Raw genomic sequence first — 11,062 nt, 5'->3', positions numbered from 1 at the left:
TTGTTTTGGTGATTTCAAATATCAACATTGGCTACCAGAAATCACTTACTCTGCCTTTAAGGTTACAGACACTCCTGCTAAATAGGATTTGCCCTTTTTGGAGGTCTAACCATTTCACCATGCAAGCACCAATTCACTGACTTCAATGCAAGTCACCCATTTCACCAAGCACTTGTACACTGCTGAACACAACTTATATAGGCTACAACAGTATATATAGACAATGTAAAGATAAATATATGAGTCACAATGTTTTTCTTTTATTGTAGCCTATACACAATTGATATTAACCCCTATAATAAGTGTTTTGTCCAACCCCTGTAGTATTGTCACATTACAATCACGCCAAACTAAAAATATTAACTTAAAGTAGGCTACTATATTACTTAAAAACACTGCAAGAAACTGACTGTGATTCACAGTAATTTACCGGCATCAAGTGACAAGTAACTTACTGTAGAAGAAATAACCATATTTTCGCTGTTTTCATTTACAGTAGCAACCATGTAACTGTAAAGTAAAACTCACTAATTTGCAAGTGCAACATTTTATTTATTTATTTATTCTGCCTTTTTGTGCTTATTGCACAGGACAGTGTAGCGATTGGTGGGGAATGTGAACGGCAAAAGACCTTAAGCAAGGAATCAAACACGGGTTGCCAGAGACACAGTTGCACTATATGTCAGTGCGCTAACACTAGACTATCGGTAACGACAGGTTCCATTGCTGTTTAGTTATATTGATTCAGCCCAAAAAAAAAAAAAAAAAAAAATGAAATAAATAATGCATGTTGCATGATGTAAATATAAATATTCATTTATCAACAGTCACAGTTAACTGCTCATCATTATAACAAGCTTCATTAATCATTCTTCACTTATTGCTAGATGTGTTGAAAACAGTAAAATCTTGATGACCTTCTGGTAATTTCTTCTTCTTCTTTTTTTTTTTACTTTTTTTTTTATTAATTTTTTTATTAAAGAATACATTTGCTTCCTGTATTCTCTATTCAAACCTAAAATGTAATTGAATTACAGTGAGGTCAAATTAAATGCAGTCATTGGCTGGAAACCCAGCTGCCAGTGTACTGTGTTTTCCTTCTCTATCCCAGTGGCTGGGTTTCAGAAAACCCTAGTGTATGGCAGTATGGTGAAATCGTGAATTTATTATAATGATACTGAAGTTAAAATAATATGATAACTATTAAAAGTTTGTCAAGTTACAAATAGTCACGCCCGCTCTCTCATGAAAACTAAGCTGGATATAATAGGTTACTGTGATTTTTTTTTTTTTTTACAGCACATTGTTGCTTATTGCTTATTGTGTTTTCTACAATACATTGTAATTACTGTGATTTTCTACAGTACATAATTAGTTATTGTGTTTTCTACAATACATTGGAAGTTACTGTGATTTTCTACAAGACATTGCTGGTTACTGTGACACTCACAGTATTTCTTAAATTACTGCAATTTTGACTGAAACTACGGTATTCTACTGTGAACTAGTATACAGTAATTTCCTGTGCACAAACACAGTAAATTAATGTAGATTTCACATTCATTTTTTTTTTACAGTGAAGACAATAAATGCAGCAGAGTTAACTAAGATTTCATCTCTGTACATGAGTATATTATCCTGTATTGTGCAGATCGACACCCCAATTAACATCCTCGTATAGGATTTGGCTGTTGCAAAGCATTTTACATCCACTTCACAAAATTTATATAGGCTATGCGAATACTGTTCTAATCTGAGGTGTCTGATCTGTACTTGAGTAGCCTAATGACTGTGTGTTCTGCTCTTCTCTCCTACCTTGCACTGTGTGAGTATATTTAGAATTCAAAAACAGCGGGGTGGAGGGAGTAGCCTAAGTGCGTGTCTGAGTACGAGAAATCAGGGAGATTTATCCAGCACTGTATTTTAAAATGACATAAGACAACAAGGAAGAGTATACGAGACTTACGTGATGCACTCTATGGAAAAACCTCACAGAGAATTAAAGTCGTAGTTCATTGAACAAATAGACACCTGAACTGTATTCGGAAACCGACGGAATGCAGGTAATTCTGTTTGCAGCTACAGTGCTCTTTACGCACGACCTCGCCGTAGCTGAGCCGAAGACGAAATGTCCATCCAAGTGTGATGTGAGTAAATGTCCGAGCCCGAGCTGTCCGAGCGGTTATGTGCCCGACCACTGCAGCTGCTGTCTGGTGTGCAGCCTGGGCGAGGGCGCGCAGTGCGGGCGGAAGGATGATGCTCCGTGTGGCGACGGGCTAGAATGTAGATTTCCAGGCGGTAAGCGACTTTCCAAAGGTGTTTGCCAGTGTAAGAAAACTCACAGAGTGTGTGGCAGCGACGGAAAGACCTACGGGAATGTGTGCAAGATGAGGGTAGCCGCGCTTGAAGCGCAACAGCGAGGGCTCCCCGAAATAACCCAAACTCACAAGGGTCCATGTGCACCATCAAGCTCAGGTCAGTCATTGATCACTTCAACTGCTTATTTTATGTGTCTGTGCAATATACTTTTAGATATGTATGTCATGTACATGTATATTCATGCTAATACCCGTCAATACAAGTAGATAGTACTGTAGGCGAAGTATAAAACATAGCAATGCATTTAAAACATTTATTTTTAAAGCCTAAATAAACAGTTGTTTGTATATATGTTGTTTTAATAAGGTTTCATATATAAATAAAATATAGGCCTACATTGTTGGTATATATGGTTGTTACATTCTGTAATACCATATTAAAATCATCACATAGCCTATATCATTAACTTATGTACATATACACATTTTACTATGGGGATTTTTATATATATTATGGCTTTATCTGCCCAGAGAATGCATGTATGTGAAAACTATATATCACCTAATAGGCAACATAAATGGCATAAGTATTTCATTACATTTCCTTATGGGTAGAGTTGGTGCCGCACAGTGGATTTGGACTGGTAACTGAAAGTAGTAGCCAATCCTATGTTCACTATCAGAAAATTTCACAAATGACAGTATTTGACAGCATTTCCTGTCATAAAGTTGCAGTAGTTTGCTAAAAGCAAATATGTTTAAGACTCCAGTCAAACTGTTGGCTTACATAAGGGTTTTTCTCTTGGTGGTTGTTGAGATTAAATGACATGTTGAGATTAAATGACAACAGTGGGTGACAAATACACCTGCAAATATTTTAACTTTTGCCTGATGCTACATCCATGCCGATAATTGTCAGTCCAAAACCACTGTTGTGTTTCTTTATGAATGAAGCATGAAGTCACAATAGTTCTGAGCCAGTCAGCTGTGGGACAGTTGTTATATCTCCACTAGTTTTGACTTCTTGTGTGATGTCTGATTTTGTCTGATTGAGACTTCTTGGAATTTCACAGTCTCCACTAAGACAATTACTTAAACCCTGGAGAAAGTGCTAAGATTTGCATACAAGACAGAAACATCAGTGTGACTTTGGATGTTTAGTGAGATGTAGACTATTAGTTCCTCTTATTCCAGTGCCAACTGCAGTTTCATTCAGAGTCAGAGAACATAAACACCATCTAAATGCAGCTGTTAGCCCTTTTGTACTAAAGCTTTGGAAAAGAGGAAACAACCTAGGCAGAATACCATCTGTGTCCAGCCCACAGAATCTGAGGGAAGTAATAAATGTGACACACCTAGTCACAGATGAGCAGAGATCCAAATTATTACAATGGATTTCTTATATCTGTTCTTTGTTATATGCTCAATGGGAGTGTCACTAGCACATGAACCTACCAGAACATTTAGTTCTAAGTACAGTGGAGGCCACTGATAGTTACAGTTAAAGAACTCTGGATAATTAATTAAGACCGCATTTATTTGACTAAAAATATTAGCGTATTAGAATGATTTCTGAAGGATCATGTGACACTGAAGACTGGAGTAATGCCAGTCTCATTCTAGTAGTCTTCATATCTGGTTTATCATGTACTATCATTGACGTGAATGGGTCTTTCTGCTAGTATAGGTCCTGCACATCTGAACAGCCCAAGATACAAGTTTAACTTCATCGCTGATGTGGTGGAGAAGATTGCCCCTGCTGTGGTACATGTCGAGCTCTTCCTCAAGTAAATACCATTCTGGTCTTCATGATGTTGATTTGGTAATGTTTGCACTGGCGATAGCTATAGAGCTGAATATATTTGTATATATTAATTTTTGCACCTGATTGAAGATTCACAAGGAAAGGTGTTTTTATATAATCTAATAATGTTGCAATCTACATTATTATAATCTGGCAACAGTTGATTTTTTTTCTTTCAAGTACTACTAGAAAAGAAATGCTCACCTAGTCATGCAATAACCAGCTGTTTTCAATGTTTGTGTCCAGCCATCCGCTGTATGGCCGTCATGTACCTCTATCAAGCGGTTCTGGATTTATAATGACACAATCCGGTCTGATTGTGACCAATGCTCATGTGGTTGCTAGCAGCGCACCAGTCACAGGCCGCCAGCATCTACGAGTGCAGCTACACGATGGCCAGACATACGATGCCTCCATCAGAGACATTGACAAGAAGTCTGATATTGCCACTATCAAAATTAACCCAAAGGTAAGAATCATTTCACAGGCATTAATGACTTTATGTGTTTAAAACAGTTAAAAATAACAGGACCATTATTTCATTTTTTAACATGTTATAGTGTTTCCCTGGTGTCCTTTATTTTTATTGTACTGTAAATGTGGAACAAAGCCTTGAGGCTGAAAAGTTTTAATCTTCAACATTTCTTGGTGTCACTTTATTTCTTTACAGTGGATTTTCCCGACACAAAACCTATTAGTCAATAGTCCAGTTTTTTCTTTCATAAACTTCCAGAGTATAAAACCTCAGCACAAATCATCCAAAAATGGCTACACCTTTGACTCTTAAATTTATGTTAAGTATTCAATATTCCATAGCCCATTCCATAGCCCATTTTTGATTTAGAGTATCAAAGAAAAAAAAAACATTCAGAGTAAAGACCGCTTTCAAAACAAAAATTGAGGAATGTTCCCACGTCAGAGTCTGGATTGCTTGCAGATATTTTGTTTCTGTTTATAGCAGCTCATATCATTTCCTCATCTTTTGCTCTCCAGCCTTAGACCTTTCCACACTGCACCCAATTCTAATTTGTTTTTCATATCTGATCTTTTGGACAGACTGCCCATATGTTTTTGCAAGTAATAGAATAAGTTCAGTTTGCTCAGGTAGTGTCATGTTGGCCAAGTCAGTGACGGAGTGGCATAAGATCTTATGCAAGCAGTTTATTAGAATGAAACAAAAACACAAGAAAGCCAGGAATCCAAGAAACAAGGGCTGCATCCAAAAAGTGCATACATCCCTAGTAGGGTGAAAAACAGAATTTGATAAAAGAAGTATGTCTGAATTCATTGTATACATAACAGAGTAGGCAAAAATTACCCGGAGGACCTACTATTTCTGGCGAGATTCTGAAGTGTGCATATGATGGACATTTTACTGTCCCATGAGGCCACAAGAGGATTTATGAATGGGAGTGAAGGGATGTAACTGATGCTAGAAGGTCATGTGATAATGAAAACATGGCGAATGTAGTATGTCCAGATACTATATACTATATAAGACATACTTTTTTTAGCGATTGCTAAATTATTACTTATGCAAAGTACTTACTCAAGAGAGTGCTATTTCGGATGTAGCCAAAGGCTAATATACAAAGGACAAACCAGATTAACTAGACACAACAGGAAAACAATGAGACTAATGACAATTGGAAAGGAACAAGAGCCAAGAAAAAAATTATAAACTAAAAGTCCACAAAAAAAAGGACACAAGGACAGGAAAAACATGACAGTGTTATCAATTAAGCAATATTCCTTGAGCAAAAGTTGTTCATATCCCCATCCCAGTTGGGATTTCGATGTTTATTCTCAAGTGAATCAACGTCATGGAATCGCTGTTAAATTTTGATTAGATTTTGCAAATCAAACCAACGATATTTTGACGCCGTTTTAGCATCTTTTTTCAAAAGATCTTGTTGAAATTTAGTTAATGTGAAAACATTAAACATTGAATGTCAGTCACATTGCTGGCTGGGATTTTTTGTTTTTGAACAAATAATAAGTAGTGAATGATTCAAAGACTCACTCATTAAGACAGTGGCTTAGTTCAGAAAAGCATCATAATGCTCTTACTATTTCTGCTGTATAAAAACATTAAGATATGACATATAAATATGTTACACCAAATATAGCCAGTTACTTGTTTTTTTCAATGCTTAATGAATCTTTTGAATGACAGATTCAAAGACTCACAAAGATTTATTGGCTTATCGCCACCTATTGGCACAAACTGCAACCTGTAGGAAGTGTCACGGAAGAAAAAAATCCATTAGTGGTGCACAGATCGACTGAATCATATTTCAGTTGATTTAATTTGCATCAATTGTTAGTGTTATTTTTCTTGCAGAAAAAATTGCCAGTGTTATCACTGGGTCAGTCTGCTGACCTGAGGCCTGGTGAGTTTGTGGTTGCCATTGGCAGTCCATTTGCGCTTCAGAACACAGTCACAACAGGCATCGTCAGCACAACACAGAGAGATGGAAAAGAGCTCGGCATCCGTGACTCTGACATGGACTACATCCAAACTGACGCGATCACCAATGTAAGACAAAAGAGAATGCTGTTTGCAGGCTACAACAACTGTTTAAAAGATTGTTTTGGCTGAATTTGATTCTCTCTTTCCCTTTTTATTCATCAACAATGGGAAGTATGGAAACTCAGGAGGTCCGCTTGTTAATCTGGTGAGTGTAAATTTTGAATGTGAGTTTTAAATCGGGTTAGATACATTTAATAGTGCTAGCTTTTTACATGATATTTCTGTCATGTTAGGACGGTGAGGTGATCGGAATAAACACACTAAAAGTGACTGCGGGGATCTCTTTTGCAATTCCATCAGACCGAATCAATAAATTCCTTGATGAATCTAACGATAAAGAGCAGAAAGGTAAGCATCAAGCCCAGAGGTAATGCACTAATTGCAAAAGTTTAATTTTTTGTTGGCAATTCCAAAATTAATTCATCAACATAAATGTTAGCACGCAAAAACCTGAACGGTCAATGGATGTTCATTTTCATTCGATCATATTAACCTGAGATTACATTTTTGTGAGTGCCACCTCAAAATAATGGTCTGCCAATTGAAACAAAATGGCTACAAAACACAAATACATTATGTGTGAAACAGCCCTGTCTATTACATCCTTGGTGTCCTTTACTTTGATTTCAGTCAGACAAAGGGTAGTCAGGACAAACTTCACACAGTCTCAAGCTATGAAGACTGCCTCAGGTGAGGTAATTGCTAGCAAATTTCACTTTGCTAGCTAGCGGCTAGTCATCTTGCCCGCCTGATGACATCAAACATGCAAGCTACAACAGAATCAATATTTAACTGGTCCGTCATGCAGTTAAATTACTGTGAGAGGAACTAAAGAAGATACATTGTAGATGTTTAGGCCAGAACGCTAAACTGGGTTGATAACGGTTTATCAAATCTAATATAAAATTGCTTTGCATGAATTTGTCCCAGTAATCTGCTGTTAGCTAACTGCAAGTCAATAGAACTCTTTGCTTTGGAGTTAACGAATAAAAAGGCTGTTATTTGTTCAATGCTATTGTTTGTGTGTGTTCAAGTCCTCCTGGGAAGTTTGTATTTATGAGTTGTCAGATGCATTCAAATCACTTTGGTTGAAGCGAGATGCTGATGTACCTATATACTACAAAAAATAGAGCAAGATTTTTTTTTTAACTCTACTATAAAAGATGACAAAAAAATGCGCATCAGGTGTGTTTTCCCTTGTCATTCAATTTATAAAACTTCTGTTAACTGAATCGTTATTTATTATTTTATAATTGTACAGTGTTATCATATTTTATACATTCAGCTTTAAAATGATACTTTTATTAATTTCAACAAATTTACCATCAATACAGGCACTCCATCCATTACGTTCACCATGTTTTCTTACTGACATGCCCCAAACCTGAAATCTCGAGGTTTAAAAAAGTAGTATTGGCTGTAGTGTTTATGTGCATTCAACTCGTAAATACGATCTTTCTGATATAACTTGAATGCACCATGAAATTGTTCACATTTTTAAAACGAATCATTTCTCTTCCAGATGTAAAAGTCCCAAAGAAAAGATTTATTGGAATCAAAATGGTCACTTTAACAGAGAAGTATGTTATGTCAATCAATCATCAATGCTTCGTCATCAATGCTTTTTTTCTCATTTAATAGTGTCAAATTTAATCAAATAAAGCCAACATAAGATGATCGCATTGCTTAAATATCAAGGTTCAATAAGTAACCTTTCTTAAAAGGAGCCATCTGTGTCTGCTTTCTTTTCCTCAGATCTAAGGTTTTCTATTTTTCTTCTTTTCCTCAGCCTAGTCCAGGGATTAAAATGGCATAAACCAGACTTTCCAGATATCGGCAGTGGAATTCTTGTCCATGAAGTTGTCCCAGACTCCCCAGCTCAGAAGTATGTCTCAGCCAAAAAATAACTTATGTCCATCTCAGATTCTCTTTAAAATGCTTTTTTAAGATTTAACTTTAATCACACTGTTATGTTTAGAAAACATCATGCACTGATTTACCCAAAACAAATCACATGTCATTCTCCTTTCATCGGTTCATTTTCACAGAGGTGGGCTCGAAACAGGTGATATTATAGTGAAGCTAAACGGCCATCCTTTGGTCAACACTGGAGAACTACAGGAGGCGATTCAGGAAGACATGCCCCTCCTTCTGGAAGTGCGGCGTGGTAATGATGACCTACTATTTAACATTGAGCCTAATATCCTCATGCAGTGACAACGTCAGAGATGGGGAATCAGGAGTGATCAGAAGGACAAACACAAGTGAAGCAGATTGCTAGAGACCTAAGTGTGCTCGAGTTTCTACAGATGAATGAAGTTAGAGGAGCAGATGTCATTGCATCTGGGTTTCAAAGGACAAATGAAGGAAAAAAGAACAATTGCCTACCGAACTATTTTTGACCATTTAAAAAAAAAAACTGAATGTTTTTGGCACATGAAGTGTATTATTTTAAATGTATATGATACTGTTGCTTACAGGAAATAACACCAGTCACAGTGTTCTTTGCACACAGCTTTTGTCAAGGCAATGGCTGATATTGTTTATCAGTTTTATTGAAAGCATAATATTTGTAAAATGAATATGTATTTTGATAAGTGACTCAGATATTCTTTTTTAAAGTTGACTTAAAGTGTCTGACAGTTTTACAATTTACAAGGACTTTAATGATTGTAATCAAATGTTTAGGATTATCACAATTATTTTACTTATTTGTACCACACAGTGAATTCTGGAGCAGGAACAGCCAGGCAGAATAAATCCAGACTTTGTGACATTAGTTCAGTCCTGTAACATCCTACACAGAGGAGGCGATTCAGGAAGACATGCCCCTCCTTCTGGAAGTGCGGCGTGGTAATGATGACCTACTATTTAACATTGAGCCTAATATCCTCATGCAGTGACAACGTCAGAGATGGGGAATCAGGAGTGATCAGAAGGACAAACACAAGTGAAGCAGATTGCTAGAGACCTAAGTGTGCTCGAGTTTCTACAGATGAATGAAGTTAGAGGAGCAGATGTCATTGCATCTGGGTTTCAAAGGACAAATGAAGGAAAAAAGAACAATTGCCTACCGAACTATTTTTGACCATTTAAAAAAAAAAACTGAATGTTTTTGGCACATGAAGTGTATTATTTTAAATGTATATGATACTGTTGCTTACAGGAAATAACACCAGTCACAGTGTTCTTTGCACACAGCTTTTGTCAAGGCAATGGCTGATATTGTTTATCAGTTTTATTGAAAGCATAATATTTGTAAAATGAATATGTATTTTGATAAGTGACTCAGATATTCTTTTTTAAAGTTGACTTAAAGTGTCTGACACTGTTTTACAATTTACAAGGACTTTAATGATTGTAATCAAATGTTTAGGATTATCACAATTATTTTACTTATTTGTATCACACAGTGAATTCTGGAGCAGGAACAGCCAGGCAGAATAAATCCAGACTTTGTGACATTAGTTCAGTCCTGTAACATCCTACACAGAGGAATAAATAAAAAGAGCTACATATATTTTGTATGTTTATATTTATTTATTCATTCATATTCCAGAGGGATGACAATCTTGTGGGGATTGGCTTTATAGATTATGCCAGTAGATGAAGACAAGTGAAAATCTTTGTGAGCGAGCCATTTGAATCATTCATTCAACCAACCAATTCATTCAAAAATGTAATGGTTTAGATGGTTCATTGTATCATTTACTTAACCGATTTGTTCAAGAACACTGAATCGTTCAGCTAAAAAACACCACTTTTTGTTGCTTGTGTGGCAATGGTGGCTTTGGTTGGAACTATTTTTGGTTTGGTAACAGACAAAGCAATAGTTAGAGTAAATTCTGGTTGTTTATATTGGTACATTTTTTCCAGTCCTCTCAATGGAAAAGTTGAATCAGTAGTGTAAGAAAAAAAGTTGCAGCTATATGTAACCGTGTGAACTACCAAGAACACACCGAAAACAAGAGGTTTTTCTTGGGGTTTATTCTGACTGCTGTGTTGATTAAATGACAGCGGTCGATGGGAGCAAAGTTTAATGTAACGAAAGATAGGGCTGCACGATTAATCGAATGCGATTGTCATGCACATCTTGTCAGTAAAGCCGGTTCTGTGATTAGTAGTAAATCTCAATCACCTTCTTTCAGATGGAGCAGCATTTACTACACAGAGCCGTAGTTCTTTGACATTCTACGCAAAAAAAAAAAATGAAACAAATAAAATAATTTACACACGATATAGCTAATCGTACGCTTATGAAATCAAAGAAATCGTTCGCGATAATGACAGCTGTTTGCGTAGTTTCTCAGTGAACTACAGCTCTGTGTGGTAAATGCTTCTCCATCTGAAAGCCCGTGAAAATACCACATTTAATAACGTTTTCACTCCAAACTCACTTCATAATGT

The 11,062-nt window shown here is 36.4% G+C and overlaps 1 protein-coding gene across 1 annotated transcript; it reads left to right on the top strand.

Annotated features, from left to right (window-relative positions):
* The first annotated feature begins 2,018 nt into the window (after positions 1–2,018).
* On the top strand, positions 2,019–9,402 carry LOC107712020 (serine protease HTRA3-like). Its single transcript, XM_016517143.1, has 9 exons — positions 2,019–2,475; positions 4,006–4,105; positions 4,369–4,591; positions 6,467–6,661; positions 6,768–6,800; positions 6,889–7,003; positions 8,178–8,235; positions 8,445–8,540; positions 8,704–9,402. Exons 1-9 carry the CDS (start codon positions 2,058–2,060, stop codon positions 8,870–8,872), a joined length of 1,407 nt encoding a protein of 468 aa, XP_016372629.1. The 5' UTR covers positions 2,019–2,057; the 3' UTR covers positions 8,873–9,402.
* Positions 9,403–11,062: the final 1,660 nt, after the last annotated feature.

This window comes from Sinocyclocheilus rhinocerous, unplaced genomic scaffold (genome assembly GCF_001515625.1).
Source record: "Sinocyclocheilus rhinocerous isolate Xijiao unplaced genomic scaffold, SAMN03320098_v1.1 scaffold658, whole genome shotgun sequence".
Lineage (NCBI taxonomy): Eukaryota > Metazoa > Chordata > Actinopteri > Cypriniformes > Cyprinidae > Sinocyclocheilus > Sinocyclocheilus rhinocerous.
This window is presented reverse-complemented; position numbering and strand designations above follow the sequence as displayed.